At 40.1% G+C, this 20,285-nt stretch overlaps 1 protein-coding gene across 3 annotated transcripts in view; it reads right to left on the reverse strand.

Annotated features, from left to right (window-relative positions):
• Nucleotides 1-20,285, reverse strand: part of sema6cb (semaphorin 6Cb) — a 132,182-nt gene that overhangs the window by 24,494 nt on the left and 87,403 nt on the right. For all 3 annotated transcript variants that reach the window (XM_030749726.1, XM_030749727.1, XM_030749725.1), the window contains exons 13-17: nt 19,402-19,533; nt 18,954-19,109; nt 16,638-16,814; nt 16,053-16,190; nt 9,137-9,214 (exon numbers count right to left, since the gene is read on the reverse strand). In XM_030749726.1, the coding sequence (XP_030605586.1) occupies nt 9,137-9,214; nt 16,053-16,190; nt 16,638-16,814; nt 18,954-19,109; nt 19,402-19,533 (681 nt within the window). The remainder of the gene's footprint in view (nt 1-9,136; nt 9,215-16,052; nt 16,191-16,637; nt 16,815-18,953; nt 19,110-19,401; nt 19,534-20,285) is intronic.

Genomic DNA, 20,285 nt, shown 5'->3' on the forward strand with positions numbered 1-20,285 from the left:
AAAACAGACAAAAACAAAAACTAACTGAACCTACTTATAGTTACTAAACCTGATACATATTATATATCTGGTTTAACATGTACACACACACACACACACACAGTGTTGCACTGGGTGACATATTTATTTATTTTGATTTATTACACACTGTAGCTCTTTTGAATTAATCTCACATAGACGGGTGATTATTGGAAATACTAGAATCAATTAATCCAGAGCTGAAAATAGTCCCCAGCAAATAGATTCTTCTTCTAATCCATTTGATTCATTTTTCCCAAAAAGTAATCTTTATTTTTAAGAAAATTTCTTAGCTTAGGAAAAAAAAAAAAAAAAAAAAAGGAAAAATAAGAAATATGAGATTAATGATTGGCACCTTCAGGAAACTAACGCTATGAAAATCCAAAACTTAATATTCAGCTCATCTCCTATTATGGGTCATCAATTTGGAAGTGCCGCAAAGCAGCTGCTCTTTTTCAGGTTCTTGTGTGACCATTTGTATGTGCGATGCACGCTGGATTTCTTCTGGTGTGTGAAATCAATAACCCAGTTATTTTGTGGAAAAGAAGAAGGTTGTCTGGAGCCATATCTGAAGAGCAGGTCAGCTGGTGAGTGAAGACTGCATCTTTTAATTCACTTTGAGTTTGTGTAAGATGGCACACAATTGTTGGCGTAGAGTTGTACCATAGCATTCTGAGGCACCTGAGAGAACACTGGGCATATTCTAACCCTGGATACTAGACACCACTGAAGATTGATGCGGTCTCTGAGTTGTAGCTGGAGCTACAAAAGTAGGTCATTTTGAAACCGAAGTTGATGTTTGCAAGATTGAGGTCCACAGATAAAATGCTGACAAGAGACAGAAGAGGACTATGATTATATATATATATATATATATATATATATATATATATATATATATATAGCTGCAGTGCTAGAAGTGGCCCAAGAGGTGCGTGAGACGACCTCAAAGGGGTGATCAGCCAGATTTAAATCATCTTATGAGCAGAGAACTTTGTGATTACACCTTGCACACAAATGCTGTCAGTCTTATCCTCATCACAGGGGTTTCAGCCTTCGTTACAGAGCAGATACGCTTTTTCCTCCCAGGATCTTTGTCCAGTCTTTGTCCTTGGCATTATGCACTGGTGACAGTGATTGCATCAAATGCATAATGGATGACACGTAAACTAAAACACCCAGAAATGATATGAAGCCCAGCCATCTGGTACTGCAATATTTCAATGTGAGACACGAAGAGATGGAAAAGGGGCCGCTCTGCTCTCTCCCACCTATCGTTTGGATCTGCCACAAATCAGTCATTAAAATTTATGCCACCTCTGGATGAGAAAGGAATGGAAGGGGGAAAAAAAGTGACTGATAGTCCATGAAAAGAGTGATGTGAGAGAGGAGACAGTGAGAAAAAGACAGACAGAGGAGGAAGTCCCAGGAGAAGGATGACTTTTGAGCTGCTCCATCTCAAAAAGATTCTTTCTGCTGCTGCCTGATTCACATCGTTTCATTCTTCTCCCATCCCTTTATCATCCTCTTTTTCCTTTCTCCTCTTTCACTCACCATTTCTCACCATCTTTCAATATATATACATATATAAAAGATATCAGTTAATGCAGGTCTAAAATCTGATGTTGCTTCAGAGTCACACACACAGGGAGCTGGAGGAGACCACTTCTTTCCATGAATACAAAAATCTAAATGAATAACAGATGTTCTGCACCGAGAAATCCGACTGATAAAAATTCACTTTCTCCTTCCTCAAACTTTTTTCCTTTCATTTAGCCCCTTGTTCCTCTTTCATCATTTTCCCTCATTTAATCAACAATTCTTTGCATCTATTGACTTTGTTTTTTCTCCCAGTTTTTCCCCTCTCCTGCTCTCTTTGGTTTTTTTTGTCTGCTCATACTTCTCCTCCTCTCTGGCAGGGGGCTGATACTGTAGTTGAGTTTGGACAGGATATTTTGGCCGATCCCTCTCAGGCTCTGGTCCACTGGCTTCGAGGGTGACTCTGTGCTACACGCGAAACATAACTCATAAATCAAACCAAGTAAGTCATTCAGTGCACACTGGCAGCACGAAGAAGCATCAATACTTCCTCCATATGCAAGAACCTCAAAGTCTTCGCCTCAACCACAATCCCCAACTGAGCCTGAACCTCAAGATTTGTTTTCATTCTGAAACTATTTAAAACAAAACAAATTTTTCCAATATTCATGTCTCATCTCACACACATTTATTAATAAAGCCAAAAAAATTTTCAATCAAAAATCTCAGAATTGTTACGTCCTTGAAAGCAGTTTGTCTTTAGTGATTACAGTGGCTTGCAAAAGTATTCATTGAACTTTTGCATATTTTGTCACATTATAACCACAAACATAAATATATTTCACTGGAATTTAATGTGAACACAAAGTGGTATACAATTGTGAAGTGGAACGAAAATTATACATGATTCAAAACATTTTTTACAGATAAAAAAAACTGAAAAGTTCGGTGTGCAAAAGTATTCAGCCCCCTTTTCTCTGAGTGCAACCAATTGCATTCAGAAGTTGCCTGATGACTGCTAATGACTAAAAAGAGTCCACCTGTGTGTAATCTAATCTCAGTACAAATACAGCTGCTCCGTGATGGTCTCAGAGGTTGGTTAAGAGAATATTGGGGAGTAAACAGCATCATGAAGTCCAAAGAACACAGCAGACAGGTCAGGAATAAGGTTGTGGAGAAGTTTAAAGCAGGCTTAGGCTATAAAAAGATTTCCCAAGCTTTAAACATCTCACGGAGCACTGTTCAATCCATTATCTGGAAATGGAAAGAGTATGGCACAACTGTAAACCTACCAAGACAAGGCCGTCCACCTAAACTTACAGGCCGAACAAGGAGAGCACTGATCAGAGATGCAGCCAAGAGGCCCATGGTGACCCTGGACGAAATGCAGAGATCCATAGCTCAGGTGGGGGAATCTGTCCACAGGACAACTACTAGTCGTGCACTGCACAAATGTGGTCTTTATGGAAGAGTGGCAAGAAGAAAGCCATTGTTAAAAGAAAACCATAAAAAGTCCCGTTTGCAGTTTGCCAGAAGCCATGTTGGAGACACAGCAAACATGTGGAACAAGGTGCTTTGGTCAGATGAGAACAAAATTGAACTTTTTGGCCAAAATGCAAAACGCTACGTGTGGTGGAGAATTAACACTGCACATCACTCTGAACACACCATCCCCACTGTCAAATATGGTGGTGGCAGCATCATGCTCTGGGGCTGCTTCTCTTCAGCAGGGACAGGGAAGTTGGTCAGAGTTGATGGGAAGATGGATGGAGCCAAATACAGGGCAATCTTGGAGGAAAACCTGTTGGTAGTCTGCAAAAGACTTGAGACTGGGGCGGAGGTTCACCTTCCAGCAGGACAACGACCCTAAACATAAAGCCAAGGCTACAATGGAACGGTTTCAAACCAAACATATTCATGTGTTAGAACGGCCCAGTCAAAGTCCAGACCTAAACCCAATCCAGAATTTGTGGCAAGATCTGAAAACTGCTGTTCACAAACGTTCTCCATCTAATCTGACTGAAATTAAGCTGTTTTGCAAAGAAGAATGGGCAAAAAGTTCAGTCATTAGATGTGCAAAGCTGGTGGAGACATACCCTAAAACTTGCAGCTGTAATTGCAGCAAAAGGTGGTTCAACAAAGTATTGACTCAGGGGGGCTCAATACTTTTGCACACCGAACTTTTCAGTTTTTTATTTGTAAAAAAGGTTTTGAATCATGTATAATTTTCTTTCCACTTCATAATTGTGTACCACTTTCTGTTGGTCTTTCACATTAAATTCCAGTGAAATATATTTATGTTTGTGGTTGTAATGTGACAAAATATGGAAAAGTTCAAGTTCAAGGGGTATGAATACTTTTGCAAGCCACTGTATCTCAGTGTGCATCAGAAGGCATAAAGATAAGCCCAAACCCATAAAACATGCACAGATTTCTCAACAATGTAAAGTTTCTAGCTGACATCCAGCTCTTTATAAACTCAGTAAATGTCCTCTTTGTTTCCCCCCACAATATTCCATCTCAGCAGGACACACATTATCAGATTAACCACTTTAACCTTTGTTCACAAACAGTATTTCTTTAAGCCCGACTCTGTAACTAAACCACAACTTAAAATCTACAATGTGCAGTTCTTTTCCTTGGCCGGGTGCAGTGACTTTCTGGAATCGTGTCATCAGTGTGAGGCTGCCAGACAACCAGCTGTTTCCAGGCTATATGCTAAGATAAGCTAACAATTTGGTGGACTCAGATGGTTGTCTGGCATCTGCAAAGTCATAAAACTCCAGGAAGTCACTATGCCTGGCCAAAAAACCCCCCTCACAAGATAGCTATTAAGTGTATATTTTCCTGAAATCTATCCCTTTATAGTCACAAACCAAAAATTTCACCACACAAAGGCAGAAAACAAAACAAAAACAATGATTTATGTGCAAGAAGCAAAATACCAGGCTCTCTCAAATACACAAATATAACGTGGCACACAGAAACACGAATTAGAAAAAAAATCCCATTAGCCTCTGTCCGTGCAAGGGCAGGGAAAGTAATATGTCTGGGTGGCCAAGCAGAAGATATGCAATAATTCCAGGGCTGCACATTTTCAGCCGTCAGAATAATCTATTGGAAGCCAGTCAACAGTGAGAGTGGCACTCTCCCTTTCTTCTGCTCCCTGTGTGTTTGCGTGTGAGACAGGGGTAAATGCAGTGTGATGTCAGTCTACGGCAAACTCCAAACACAACAGTTTACAACCCATGTACACAGAGGTAAGAAAGGGGGGAGGAAAAAAAAAAACCCAAACACCAGGCGGGGTGATTTAGCAGCAGGTTGTATATCAACCACACAGGGACGCACACAGTCCTTGACTGTCAGGAGAAGAAAATAGTACCTTTAACTGCCCTTACTCTTACCTCCTACCCCTCCTCCTCCACCCTTTATTACAACCATCTATCTGTCTACCTATTCATCCATCCATCCGTCCATCCATCCATCCAACCAACCACCCACCCCATCCATCTTTCTCCCCCAGTTTGCAGGACGGTGCGGTACATGGCTGCATGATTGAAACACATGCAGCTAAACATCACTTCTGATTTTATGGCCCAGGCTTTGAGAGAGGGAGGAGAGAAGGGGGGGCTGAAGAAAACAGAGGCAAGGCCTGACCTGTTGCTTGCACATTAAAGTCCAGCTGAAATTATGCTGCTCTTTTGTTCCTGCAGCGTACAGTACCGGTCTGCGGTGGGCGTGAAATAAAATTATCGTGTGTGTGACTATCCTTAAATAGAACAATGAAATTATGATATTCCATTGTTATTAAAAATGGCTTTTTATGCATTAACCAGACTGCTGCTGTCTGCAGTTTGCTTGTAAGAAGTGCCCCCCCCCCCACACACACTTTTTTCTTTGTCTCCTAGTAAGATTTCTGAACCTGAACTTCAATGCCTTGCAGTGTTTCTCTCTACACACTATATATTATAAATGTTTATGCTAAAAAAAAATAAAAAAATACTCACACACCTAATACTGACTGACAGTAAAGCTGTGATGCAACACAGAAAGAATATGAACTCCATCAATCTTGTGTTATTCCTTGGCTTGCTGAAAAAGCAACCAGCCAAACATCTGGCAGAGAAAAACCACACTGATAACATCATTCATACATAATACAGGCCGGATCCCGTATTACCAAGTAGACTACAGTATATAATTCTACCTATAAACACAAAGATTGGTCAGTTTTGTGGTTCTAATAAACAAGCATCGCTGCACACACAATCTCCACGTTTTATATTTTATTTGTCAAACCAAAAACAGTTACTGGTTCTGTGATGGATCAGTGTCCTGCCTCTTGCCCTCTGTCAGCTGGGATAAGCTCCAGCTCTGCTTAACCCGCCCCCCCAACCGCAACCTCTCCAGTACCCAAACTGCTGGCTAGATTATTCCATGTTCTTGAACAACAGTCACATATCACGCATGAAAATGAAAGCTCCAATGTTAGTGTTGGAAGAGAAAGGGAGAATCAACTCAGACCAAAGTATGCAGCGCCCCACTGTCTCTCAAAATCTTAACTGCCTCTTTCTGTTTTAGCAGGAAGGGACACACACAACTGAAACAAAGGAAACTATTTCTGCCTTAATATTCAAACACACTGGGACACCGGAAACAGGACGACACAAATCTTGAAAAGTTTATGCAGAACAGATGCAGATGCAGAACCCCAAGAGCAGAAAAATATATTTTAATTTTCATTATGCTCAACTGCCTGTTTCTCGTCCACACTACATTTTCATTACACAGGTTTAACATGTCCAATACAATAAACAAAACTGAGATATGTCTATAACAGGTCCAGCTAAATGATGACCGCATATACATCATGTTGATGTTGCCCACTTGTCTAATTGTAGATTAGCCACTGATTGTCAAGAGCACATCAGCCCAGCAGGTCAAGCCGATCTGTGCCATGCTGAACAACTCACTCGAGGAGCAAAATGAGATTAAAAAATTATTGCTTCTCTTCCTGTTTGGCAGCACATTATTGACTAAATTGCAAATCTGTCCTCTGTGCCTGGGAGTTAGGAAACTAATAATGTCTTTATATCGCTGTGGCCTCCCATGTGTTTTCAGACCGACCCAAAACCAGAGTGGCTGTTTTCACTAATTACTATAAGTTTGTCCGGGGAAGAATTAACAGCTGAAACTTCCTGGAGTGTTTGATTATATATGTTTGGGTGATTTATTATTATTATAGATGGGATCAGAAAATTACTTTTTACAACACGAAGGGCTTTATGTTTTAGTTCTGGACAGACTACCACTCACTGAGGTGAAGCCAGAAAACCAGCATCAACACTTATTTCATTACAGTGCAGCAATACTCTCTGAAATAAACTGCAGAATGACCCTTAATTAATAAAGACCAAGGTCAGATTATTAATCCCCTATTAGTGTCACCTTTCACCACCATTAGTGTGCATGAAGCAGCACGGTGTAAGTAATAAACGTATTCGTTACTGAAATACACTCACTGAATACTTCATTAGATATACCTATTCAGCTGCTCATTAACACAGATACTGTATCAGCCAATCACGTAGCAGCAAGCCAATGCATTCAGGCACATAGACACAGCCCAGAAGACCTGCCGAAGGTTAAACAGCGCCTCAAAATTGAGGTGATTCAAGAGATTATAAATGTGTTTTTTGTGTTCTTACACTTCACTTACACTTGAGCATCATTTATAATCCTTAGTCTACTTTAGTATTGTTGTCGATCATAATGAATCCTTTATGACCACAGTGGAAACATCTTCTGATGTCACAAAGCTCAAATCATCTCAAACTGGTTTCATGAACATGACAGTGAGTCCACTGTACTCAAATGCCCACCCCCCCACCCCCAGACACCAGATCTCAGTCCAACAGAGCATCTTTGGGATGTGGTGCAACTGTTTCCTGCACCTTGTTGGATCTACTCCAATAATTACGGCAGTTTTGAAGGCAAGAGTGGGTCCAACACGGTACGATATAGGCGTACTAAACAAAGCAGATTTTGATAAAGAAGCACCTCCACCAAGGCGCTCACTCTCTGAGCAGTATTTAAGGGAATAATATTGTATTTTGTATATATTCATTTTGTTTTCTTTACGCTTTTTAAACATACTTTAAATCAGATAAGTTTAGTATGACAAATATTTACATTGATAAAACAAACATTATGTAGGAGTGGATAACAGGAACTGGTGTGTACATAACTGGACATGAATAACTTGAGCTTATTATATAATATACTGCAGTATATTTCTAACTAAATAAGCAACACATTTTTCTTTGCTCTCGACAATACTTTCTTTAAAGTTCAAACACCTTTTGGGGTCAACATGAAAGAAAGGCAGATGTGAAATATAAAAGTGAAATCAGAGGTCAAATGTGACATGATATTTGGATGCAAACTATAATGTGATATTTAGGATCCCCATATATCATTTTCTGAATGTTAAAAATACAAACAAAGGGAGCAGAATTGTAAGCACTGTTTTAAAGATAAAAGACATTTTATAAAAGTTTGACTTTATGTGTCCGTGAAGAAGAGGTCAGAGGTCCAAAGTAACGTGATGATTAGAATCCCCATATATCATTTACTATATGTCTAAATGTTGTCAATACAAACAGTGGCAGTAAGAAACCGTTTTAAATACTGTAGCTCTAGATTATTAAAACTTTGACCTTCAGATCAATCTATTGACCTTGGAGGGGAGGTCAAATGCAACATGATATTAACCATTAAACCATTAAACAGAATACAGGTTTAAAGCACTTTGGCTTCACTTTTCAGAGCTGCATCCATCCACAATCATGTAAAATCTCAGGTGAAATTTAACCCTCTCATAAATCTTGTAACGCATCCTTTTTTTGGTTTCCAGCTTCAACTGCTCTCATCAATGTTAGATACCTTCCTTAATGATGTGCGTAGCCAAAATTTCCTTACTTGAGACTGACCATTAATCATGTTCAGCATAATGCGAGCAGATTGGAATCCAGTGACTCAGTGAAGTAAGTTTATCATTTCTGATCTCATTTGGGCTTCACCGAGTCTTCAAATCTAGTTTTTCTGTCAGCGTGCCGTTCTAGACGCTCCACGGAGCACTTTGATTTTCAAACAAGTGAGAAAAACAGCGATATTATCCCCAATCTGTACATAAACTTAACAATGACTAATGGAGCAAAATCCAATACAGCAACAAGCTGCAGATCCTGACACAGAGTCCCTGAAATACGTCTGACACTTAAACTTTTAGAGATCTATACAATTGCATACATATATTATGCAAGCTGCTATTCAAGCTAAAATTTTTCTCTTGAGATTAAATGAGTCGCATAAACAAAACAGACATCCAATAATTTTAAATCAGTGCTCAGTGTGTCTCATTAGGTTAAATTACTTTGGCAATTTCTGATACAAACAACACAGCAGTGAAGCAGCTTTGATTGTTTCAACATTCACCCCATAATTGTAATGCTGACATTTCTAAGCTCTCCTCTATAATGAGTGTGAACTGCGTCTTTACTGACTGTGTGCGACTTACCTGAAACCAGGTGAAACGGTGACGCAGCTGCCTGACTTGAGCCAGATGCAGTAAGGGTCCTGAGAAGACAAGCAGCTTCTGCAAAACAGAAAGACAGACAGTTAATGATAGAAGGAAGTGTGGAGAGCAGCGTGTGTGATGAACGTTCAACTCAGTGGATGTCAGCTGGGTAATGAAGCGCTACCCGGCCACCAACCTAACAAAACATCCTCATCAGGTCCCCCCCCCACCGGGGCTTTAACAAAGAGTAAAGGAGCCTCCATGTGTGGCCTGGTTTGCACCATGTGACTGAAAATTTAATGTCTCATTAGGGAAAGATAGATAAGTTAAATAAACACATTTAACACAAAACTGATGCATCCTCATTTTCTTTAAGTGCAGTTGAAACATCATTTACCAAGCAGCACTAATTGACAAAATAAAAGCAGCATTACTGAAACTGCAGCATAAATCTTTATATCTTTACTTCATTTAAATAAAAACTGGGGGCTCACGAGGCTCAAGAGTTGCACTACTTTAGTTATAAAATCTGATGATATACTAATGAGTAATATTTAAATACAGTACAGTTTCCACTTTATGGTGGAATGATTATGCATACGTTTAATAACGTGCACATCATTGCTTCTGCAGCACTTTGGTGAATAAAATACATAAATTGGCTGAGATATTCAATCACTGAAATGGACTATCAACTATGCAGGATTACTGCATTCTCTACAAAAGAAAATTAATGTTGATGATCATACAAAGACACAGAAGTTAGATGGCAATCAGATTAGTTTTGATTAGAAGCTGGACCGTACACTTGTTTTTAATCTGGCCATAGAAATGAAGCTTAGGGGGGAAAAGTGAGCATGTTGTATACTTTTCTGCAGGTCTCACAGGTTTTAAAGTAACAACCAGCATCTGTTTTGTTTTGCATTATTCAAATCACACATCCATTCTAAATCTCACTAGGTTAAGCTGATCATTAATAGCTAATAACTTGGGCTGCAGTATCCAGTTTTACGTTCAGATTTTTAGATCAATATATACACATTTGTGTTTAAGCCAGGATTGCTACAGGACATCCAGGCCGCCATGAGCTACACTTAAAGATTTTAGTGGGGTCACCCTAACCAGGCATGTACACTTCACCACAAGTCTCATATTAGCAGTCCGGACACAGGTCAGTCAACTGACATGACGTGATGTTGTGACAAATCATGACAAGTGAACCAGTTTGCCTCCTTCTTAAAGCAGTTGGTATTAACCTCACTGAGCAGCCATTAGTCACAGTCCCTACAGTATGAAATCTCCGCAGCATTGCAACATTCACTGCTTTCCTTCCATTTTGAGACCCATACGTCAGTTTTGTTGATAAAACTAACACTCTGTTCAAGTCTGTGCATGTAATTTTCCCCCCTCTGCGTTGCATGAATCATGTGGCCTTCACACTTCCAGTATGCATCTGCAAAAACAACACTGTCAGCGAGCGAATGAATACAATTTTTCACAGGTGCAGAGCTTACGCTTTACACGCGTGTGGTATTCGCCCCGCAGCACCAACATAATGAGTATAAAGTACACCCAAAAGAAAGACAATAACGCTCCCCTGCTTCGTTCCCATCCACAGTCACTTTAGAGACATTTTTAGCCTAATTTCAAAAACAAGTCAAGAAAACCTTCAAGGATCATGTGACCTGTTTTAAATATCTCTAAACTGAAAATGCAGGTGTGTGCATCTTTGCCAACATAATTAATTAAAATGACTTTGAAGTGATGTCATTATTAAAATTACTTTGCACGCTGATTCATGTTATTGGCCCCTGTGACTTCTTTTGCCAGATCGGGCCACAATCAGAGCGTCAGTCCGAAAAAGAATGAAGTCTATAAATACGTACATGGGCCAAAGCATTACACAATCTGTCTTACATTCTTCTCTGCTGTCCGTATGGAGATGATGAGAAAAACAATCCCTAACCTTCGGATTTTCAGGATTACGAGCAGCACTTTAAAAAAAGCAATAAATGTAATCATACATCATATATTTGAGAGGCAGGAACGTCTAACATCACCTGTCTATAATTCAGTAACAGTATTCCAGTAACTAAACCAAAAATTGTGTAATTTGTGTTCTACGAGTTCCTCAATTATCTGCATAGTGGAAAAACAACAAAAATACATTAAACAGGCCTTTTTTTTTTTTTTTTTTTTTTTTTAAATCATCACCTGAGCAGAAATTTCCCAACTTCAATTCTTGTGGGAGACATGACCAAAGTGGCATGTCGTCCTCATCAGAATACGGAGTTCTGATAATTGTACACTCTATTTTAACTGGCAATTACATGCCAGTCCATCCAATTAAATTACTTTTTAAAAAAGTAATTTAGCATGTGAGGCACTACAACAATATTCTCCATCTTTGCCTTTCCTACAAAATAAAACAGCCTTGATTCACACGCTTCGTCAACAAATCAAAAACAGAATCATACATATAAGCAGGTAGCTTTAGGCATTCTCACAAACAGCTGCCAGTGTTGCTGTTCTTGCGAGGACAGTACAAAAATACAAAAGCATGATAGTCAATACAGGTGTAGGCAAGATCATATAATTGGCCACTTGTACTTGTATGTAGGTGTGCTGTCATCCTCTGAAAACCAATCACAAATCTTTTTCATTTCACATAGTTTGGAATATTTTTTTCCAAGGATCATTTATTTGCAGTAAGAATAAAGAGGAGTAATTATTCTCGTCAGAGGTTTTACAATATACACTGCCTTGCGATAGCCACTGTTGTCAGACTGTTCTGTACAAATAAAATGATACAAAAATCTAAAAGTGCAGCCACCTTTGCATGCATTCTTATGTTTCACTCCCTGTTTTGCTGTTGTATTAATGCAGGGTATTGACATTTCAACATGCATGGCAAGTGAACCCCCCCCCCCCCCCCCCCCCAAAAAAAGTAAAAAAAAAACAAAAAAGTTAAAAAAAAAAACCTCAAGTGTTTTATTTGTTTTGTCCAGCATCACAAATTGAGGCCCTCTAGATATCAAGAGCCTGAAATTAGTCTGACCCCCATGTGTGACTGCCAATATGTGACACTGCATGGGGCTGCGTTAATACATTATTCATACATTCGCCATAGGGTCTATATTATATGCATCTCTCGGTCTACCCTGCCTCTCTTCTTACCCCCATCAGACATTCATCTCCACTTGACCATTAGCACTGCAGCAGAGTCAGTTCTCCAACTGTGATTTCTAAACATGCACAGTGAAGTCATTTGTTCTTTGTCATATGTGCAGTTTCTATAAAACATAGGTTTGTGTGTGTCCCAGGCTGCTCTTTAAAACTTCAGACTTCTCTCTATCACACTAAAATGAACACAGAGGTGTGGAAGTCACGGAGCGTGGAAGGAACATCCATCAGCTGCTGAGGGCCTCGAAGGCTGAGCCTCATAACTTCCAGCTGTCATGCAGCCGAAATCTTGGGAATAACAAAATACTGAGTGGAAATATTTTCAGATAATATGCCACCGGTAAGCAACTTTTATATATTTACTTTATTAAAAAAAAAAAAAAAAAAGAAAGGTAACATTGATTGTTTTCCATAAACTAGCCCAATCAAACAAAATTGTGCTGGCCATCAATTCTGCCAGTAGTGACAGTGAATGCTGCACATCTGGTTTCATATCCACAAACAGGCTTGACAGATAAAAAAAAAAAAAAGATGGCATAGACGACAGTTTATTCAGGTTACCTGCAAGAAAAAAAATGAAGGCAATCATTAAAATAATGGCCCTTTATTGTCTACACATCCTTCACAGTTCTGCTTCAACTTCGACCTTTTGTGCTGAGTGTAACGCAGTTTTCCTCCATGATGAAGTGGTCTAGAACCGAACTGCCCTCCCAAGACCAACACTACCACCAGTCACTTGACAAAATGTACATACATGGCTGTGTTCAAGTGAAAAAATCTCACGGCAATTATGACCCACAAGTTACCCACAAGTGCAAGAAGAACAACTTATTACAGGAGACTGCTTCCTGCCTCCCACTAACAGTCAGAGCTAAAGTTTAACAATGCCCATCATTATTCTCTAACCTAATACAAAAGAAAAAGATAAGAATGGGCTTATAAGTGTTATTCTGGTGAGCGATTACAGTGCGTTTTGTTGTTTAATGCGTAAGACTTGTTTGGAGGATTAGACTGTCTGATTTAAAGGCTTCTATTAACCTGACTGCTCATGTGTCTGGCACCTATTGGATCTTATTATAAACTTGCAATCTTCCCAGATATCAGCAATAAATTTGATACAATACAAATTTGCAGGTTACAGAAAAAATGGCAAAAGCTATAAAAATACAAACCAAGTTTTAAGAAACTGGAATTACCCTTTGAGGCATTACTTCCTCCTCTTCGACTAAATGAATAGTAACCTGTATGAATTGATATCCATTTATTGAAGAGCAGTCTTGAATAAGAATATGAGCGAGGTGAATCAGTTCATATAAAAAAAGAAAAACATTTGAGTTGAAAATCCCTGGATCTAAAGACTTTGAGGGGCCCCTTCTGCCCTTTTATTATACTGTTTTATTAAAATTCCCATTTCATCCAGTTCTCTGCTGCTGTTCAAAACAGAGCGCTTTCTGAAACCTAATATTGGCAACAGGGCCTCGAGTAAGAAAACAAACCTGACGGTACTGGCTTTAGAGAGAGAGAGAGAGAGGAAAACACAAGCCAAGAGTGAGAGAAAAATGGAAGCAGTAAAGAGAGAGAGATGGAGTAAATCTCATCTGGAGGGAGATAGTTTCAGCGGTGTGGTAAAGGAGGATATTGTGGCTGAAATCTGACCTCCTGGCCAGTGCTGATGCTGCTTACAGGGGACCCTAATCCCAGGATGAGGTGTGCTGTAGCTATAGTCTCCAAAAAGGATCTGAAGATGCAACAGGGCCATGAGCTCAAGTAAGAAAGGCCCTATCCATTTTCTTTCTGTTCCTTCTTTTCATTTTTTGTGCTCCTCCAACATCAGGGAAAAAAAAAAAAGCAGTGACCAACAATACTGGCTACCAGCCAATCAGCTGGATACAATTTATGATTAAATGATGTTGAGAGCTTCTCCAGGCCTTTGCAATGAGGGGTTTGCATGCTATATGCATTCCCTGGGGTAGCTGAGGAGAAATCCTTTCTCTGGGATGAAGGGGCCGAGAAAAGGGGGCAGTTACAAGGGGCCAACATTCCTCACAGCCCCAAAAATAGATCCTGAAGCTGAAGAGCAACTACATTAGCTATAATGTAGTTTGGCAAGCAAAACACTTGTAGCCTTTGTTGTGCTCCACTTATAAGCACGTTCTTTGGGAAAGGCTTTTATTTTGACAGAGCGACTTATGGCAGCTGTGTTTGAGCGATGTTAAGTAATGTCAACTGAGAGTAAACCCACAAAATATTGCAAAGGAAAGTTTTTATGTGTCTTATGAACTTATAAAAGGAAAATGTGACACAGTACAGTGAAAACTGGGCAGATAAACAACGACATGAAGCACGCGGCATCAGCATCCACTGACGCTTCTGCCCAAACAGAGACGAAAATTGCAGCAGATGAAAACAGCAGATCTGTGTGGACCAATGATCAAACCACATCTTTCCTAAAAGTAATACATGAAAGCAGCATAGGTGAAATACTTACATCATGTGTTTTACATTCTTTTTCACTGTTCTGTGGTAACCTAATACTCTGATAATACTTCATGTAAAAGCGGTTTCTAAAGTTGGGGTAGAGGACTTAAAGGAAGCTAATTTTCCCTGCTGTTCTCTTAAAAAGTCGGAGTTCTTGGCTATAAATGCAATCAGCTTTTTAAACACTGGCTAAACGTGCAAAAAAAAAAAAAAAAGGCAACAAAGTGATGAAAGAGTATATATGTAATTTTCTACCAGTGAACATTTGACATCTGAAACACCAAACGCTGAGCAAAGGTTATGCTCTCTTATAGAGGGCAAATCAAGAGCAACAATGGAGAAGGAAGTGGAGAAATCTTGTTACTGACTTCCCATATGCGTGCACGCACACACACACTTTTGTAGTGCATGCAAATGTCTTCTCTGAGCTCTGTGGATAATCTAGTTTCTTGACAGTGTTCAATATAAACAAACTCAATGATATAAAACAAACAAAAACAGCTGCAAAAAATATCTTTAATAGGACTAAATTTGGTGCACAGATGCTTGCATTTCAGATTTGAGTTTGCCAGTTAGCATGCTTTTGCAAATGCAAATGCTCCTTATTCCAGCTGTATAAACACTGGACCATGTACACTCAAACATGAAGATCAGGCAGCTATCTGATGACTTCAGCTTATGAAAATGTCCAACCTTTCAACACAGCATTTACTACGCATGTTCCAAAAGCTTATAAAAGCACAGTGAGTGGAAGTATTTCTTATATTGGTATTTGTGAGGGTACTTTACTCGAGTTACCTGGAACAGTTACTGCCATTTTCTTCATGGCACAAAAGGAGGAAACGCAAAATCCATCCAAAATTTCTGGGCTCCGGCACAATTTTTGGAACTTATGAGACACTTATTTAATTTCCTGATCTGTCTCAAAGACCTTTATACAGAATATGGATAATTTAGATATTCTGGTGGTCTTCCATTAGGCCTACATTTGGCAAATATTTCTAGGTTTTGATCGAAGCATTTCTCCTGTTTAATATTTTTTCAAAATCAACCTGGACAAAACTAAAAACAACTTTATATAATTTTTTTAAATTCAAGAACTCAAACTCAAACATTGCTAGGATAAAAAAATAAACACCCCCACCAAATTGCCTGAGTTGTTTACAGTTGGTCCAATAAAAACCAAAAGCAAGGCATATTCCCAGAAAGCCCCTCCCACAGCAGCGGTAATGCTTTACTGTATAGTTTGACTCACTTCTTGCAGTGGCTGTACTCAGAACAGCGGCTGAGCGGCACACGGATCACGCAGCTTGAAAACGCCACAAACAACGCATGATGATCCCGGTCCAACTCAAGCCCCAGGACCCTCCTGTCCTCCCCCCGCACGTTGCATCTAGAAACACAGAAAAACAGTCACAATCAGACATTTTCAGTTTTGTTTCATTTTTTAAAAAAAATCAGTGCTGTACGCGGCTGGTACAGTTTGAAAATTATACAGAAAGCCGGCTGTGAATCAAACTCCATGCATATAGATTTTTCAAGCTGTGCAGCAAGAAAACAAAAGAATACAGGGGAAAAAAAAAAACATCCCCTCCAGCTGTACAGGGTGATGCAAAGTGTTACAATAGACCAAAGAGTGGGTGGGCAGGACAGATCAAGGCAGAACAAGGAGAGGAGGAGAACAAGCAACAGGGAAGGAAAAGAAGAGATGTGCTAAGTAAAGAATAGAGACAGCAAAAGAAATAAAAAAAAGGGAGCGATAAACCAAAGAGACAATTGCAAAGAGAACATGCATCGTTTAACACAGAACTAACACAACATATAATACAGTTTGTCTCACTTGTTGGGGTTGTAGACATCAATGTCCTCCAGGAGCTGGGTGCTGAAAGACGCGTTGGCTCCCTCGGTGCTTGCCAGGATCTTCAGCACATGGCCGTTATCTGACCCGAGGAAGACTACCGTGTAGTTCTTATAGGGCCCCGCAGATGTATCCACTGCTATCTGAGTCAACTTGAACCTATATTTAAAAAAAAAAAAAAAAAGAAGAAAATTGTGATGAAAATATGCAAAGTGACTTAAACCTAAAGTAATCTAAATTTAAGCTGTCATGTCACTTGCATAAATTTGTGGGAGTTAACTGGTTAGCATCTTATCATTGCTTTATTGTTTTGAGAAAGTAGAGTTTTCGGTGGTAAACAAAAACAGTGGGTGAGTACTGAGCTCATTGTATAAAGCATCAGCATAAAATCAGTCACTTCATCTACCAACCCACCATCCCCTTCCTTCATCTCCTACATCTTTTAAAGCCTTCATCCTATCAATTCATCTATCCACCCACCCAGAGCCATTCAATCGATCCATTCTTTGTTGCCAAGCCGTTTTTCTTTGCAGTCTTGTAGCGTTTTCTATTTTCTGGCTGTAGTTATGAGGAGGTCCAGTGACATGTTGCTTTATTTGGAGCACCACCCTGCTTCATATTCATCCGGCTCCTCAGGGTTACACCTGGGAGGTGCCCAGTATCACCACAGCTGTCTACTGCTGGCTCCACTGGAGCAGGTGAGGATTAAAAGCTGCGCTGAAGGGCACCTTGAGTCCAGCGGTGGCTGAGAGCTTTGCTCATTCATTTTCTCTGCCTGTATTTCCCTTCTCTGGCCCAGGGATTTGAACAAACAAACATCCTCTAGTAATTTCTTTGGCATCACAGTCCTTCTAGATTCATATAAAAAGGACACCCGTGGCAGCTTCTGTGCCCTCACTTCTCCCTTAGTCCCTCCCAGATGGTCCCCCAGAGGCTCATGTGTTTACCCACATGGACTTGACGGGCACGTCCCTGCAATGACTCGGCAATACTGCGTGATGCGCTTCTGGTTAGATTTCATTTATCTAGCATCACTCTGGGGATAGGCGAAGCAGATGTGATGTTTTTGGCGCCAGATGTGAAGCAGTGCATGTTTCCCAAGTGTGGAGCTACTGCAGTGTCTGGCTGGCTGTCAGCCTGGCTCTGCTTCAGGAGGCATGGAGAAGGCTCGTGTGTACTATGAGTCTGTGCCTGTGTATGTAAGCTGAATCAGAGATGTGTATCTGCTGTGTGTACATACATGTCTGAGGGCCTGAAACACTTTTGACACTTATCACCAATTCAACATGCATCGTATCATCATCTGGCATGAGTGGATTCTCAAATAACACAACCCACACTCTCCCACCCATCAATGACTTCCTGCCTTTGACAGGTGCTGCTGTGGAGCTACTGTAAATCAGGTCAGCCCAACAGAAAGATCCTCTCTTTGTGCCCCTCATCTTTGATGTAAATCGAGTGTTGGGGAAAAAAAAAAATCCAATCTGTTTTAATGACAGGCAAGGTTGTGTGTTCCACTTGAGGTCATTCATCAATACTAATCACAGCTGCAAGAAAAACACTGCTGGTACATGATGTCGTGAAGGAAAACAGCCACTAAAGCACCAAAGAAATAACCCTGGCATTCTCTCAGTTTATAACTGTAGTCATGCTCTGAACAGCAACACACAAACTAATGATTTTTCATTTGATCTAATGACAATGTTCATCAAAAAGTATACGAGCATTTGAGAGGACTTGAGCAATAACTCTGCATTTGTTTTTTTGGTGTTGGTGCACCGTCCACAGTTTTAACAGGAAATGAAACCAAGAAGTTTCTGCAAGTCCTCGTTTAAAGGTCGCCATTTTTTTTTACTGTGACAATAATTATACCTAGCATTTCTTTATAAATCCTCAGGTGTTTGATAGACTTTCAATCCTAAACCCAACCATCCATTTTAACCGAGGCAGGATAAGACCCGGGACAAATCGCCCCTCTATCAAAGCCCACATCAACACAGACAGACAACCAGTCACTCTGTCACATCCACAACTATAGTCATTTAGAAGAACCAGTTAACCTCGTGTGTGTGTGTTTGGTGTGTGGGAGATTACTGAAGCATTCAGAGGAAACTCATGTAGGAGAACATATAAAACCTGCATGGAAGTTCGTGTGGATGCTGACAGGTGCCGCTTGCTTTTTCTCAGTGGACTCTTTCTGAGTACATACAGTGCCAACACATAAATTACTCAACAACAACTTGCAACGTTGTGCAAGAAAAACAAACTATTTTTTACCTTTTCTTAAAACAAATCTACCTGCTAGTGGTGCGGGTGAAAAAGGGTCGGTCATTGACCGAGGGGACGGACTCGTCCATGAGTGGATACGACTTGATGAAAGTCAGAGTTTCGTCGGGGAAATTGGTGGACGACTTGTAGGCGGTGGCTGAGCCCTCACCAGCGCAGCAGCCTGGCCTGCACAACAACAGCAGCGAGAGAGGAAATTCGTAAAAAATAAAATAAAAAAAAAAAAAACACCAGACATAAATCTGGTTCCACAGGCAGATGTAAAAACACTGGCAGCTGTTTGTTGCTGGGGATGAGCAGGAGGAAAAAACAGGTGTCTTGTGTGGCTGCATTTTTTTTTTTTAAGAGAAGTCTGTGCAGAACAATAACAGCAACAGCTGCAAAAACTCAGTTGTCACAAGCAGGAAAAAAAACTTGTTCTCGGAAAGTGACAGTTTCTATTTAAAGATGAGTCTCTCACCTTGGTTTTGGGACTTGCTCCTCTGGAACAGGTGTCCAGGCTGACTCACTATTCTTCTGCTCTTTAAATTTACCACTGAAGGCCTTCTCTATGTCATCCATGTAGAAAGCACAGACTGCAGAGCCAGTGATGCTGGGAACAGGACCACAAAAGAAGAGCAAGACAAAAGCCTGGAATTTACCAGCTAAGGACAATTCAGCATGCCGCCCTGTTGTCACAGGTGATCAAAAATATGACATTTGAGTCTTCTGCCTGTACTTGTCTTTACTATTAGTTCACTTTTAGCACTTTGTAACCTTGTACATTGAATATACTGCACAAGGAAAAATTGCTAATTAACAGAATAGACCACATATTGGAAATTTTTGCAATGCCAAAAAAATACCTATACCTGCATCCATCCACGACTACATACTAACAGCTCGTATTGCATTTTTTCAGGGAAAGCAGCGAGAGTGACTATGATCCTCGCAGCTGCTTTCAAATATAAACTCCAGACAATCAGGAAAATCAGGTTCTCATATAAGCAGATGTTGCACTTTCTCACATGTGGCGCACAACAAGAGTTTTCTCTATCGGTGAATAGTGAGGCGCCGGCAGAGCGCAGGAGGCAGAACACTTATCTGATCTATTCTCATGTGGAATCCATCAGAAAATACAAAGAGCTGGCTGGTTAAAGTCGGTTTACTGTCCAGTCAGACTGATTCGAACATTTGTGTTTGTCACACACAACTCTGCTGGCTGATGTCTATAAAAGTTCAGGCTGAAGAGCACAAAAGAAAGTGTTTCCTGTTTCTCATTAACGTTCACTGAAAGCCAAAAAAGTGGATCAGTAATGTGCAAATTGCCGACATGGCTCAGTGAGGCTTCAGAAGATGCAGCAA

The sequence above is a fragment of the Archocentrus centrarchus genome, chromosome 16 (assembly GCF_007364275.1).
Source record: "Archocentrus centrarchus isolate MPI-CPG fArcCen1 chromosome 16, fArcCen1, whole genome shotgun sequence".
Lineage (NCBI taxonomy): Eukaryota > Metazoa > Chordata > Actinopteri > Cichliformes > Cichlidae > Archocentrus > Archocentrus centrarchus.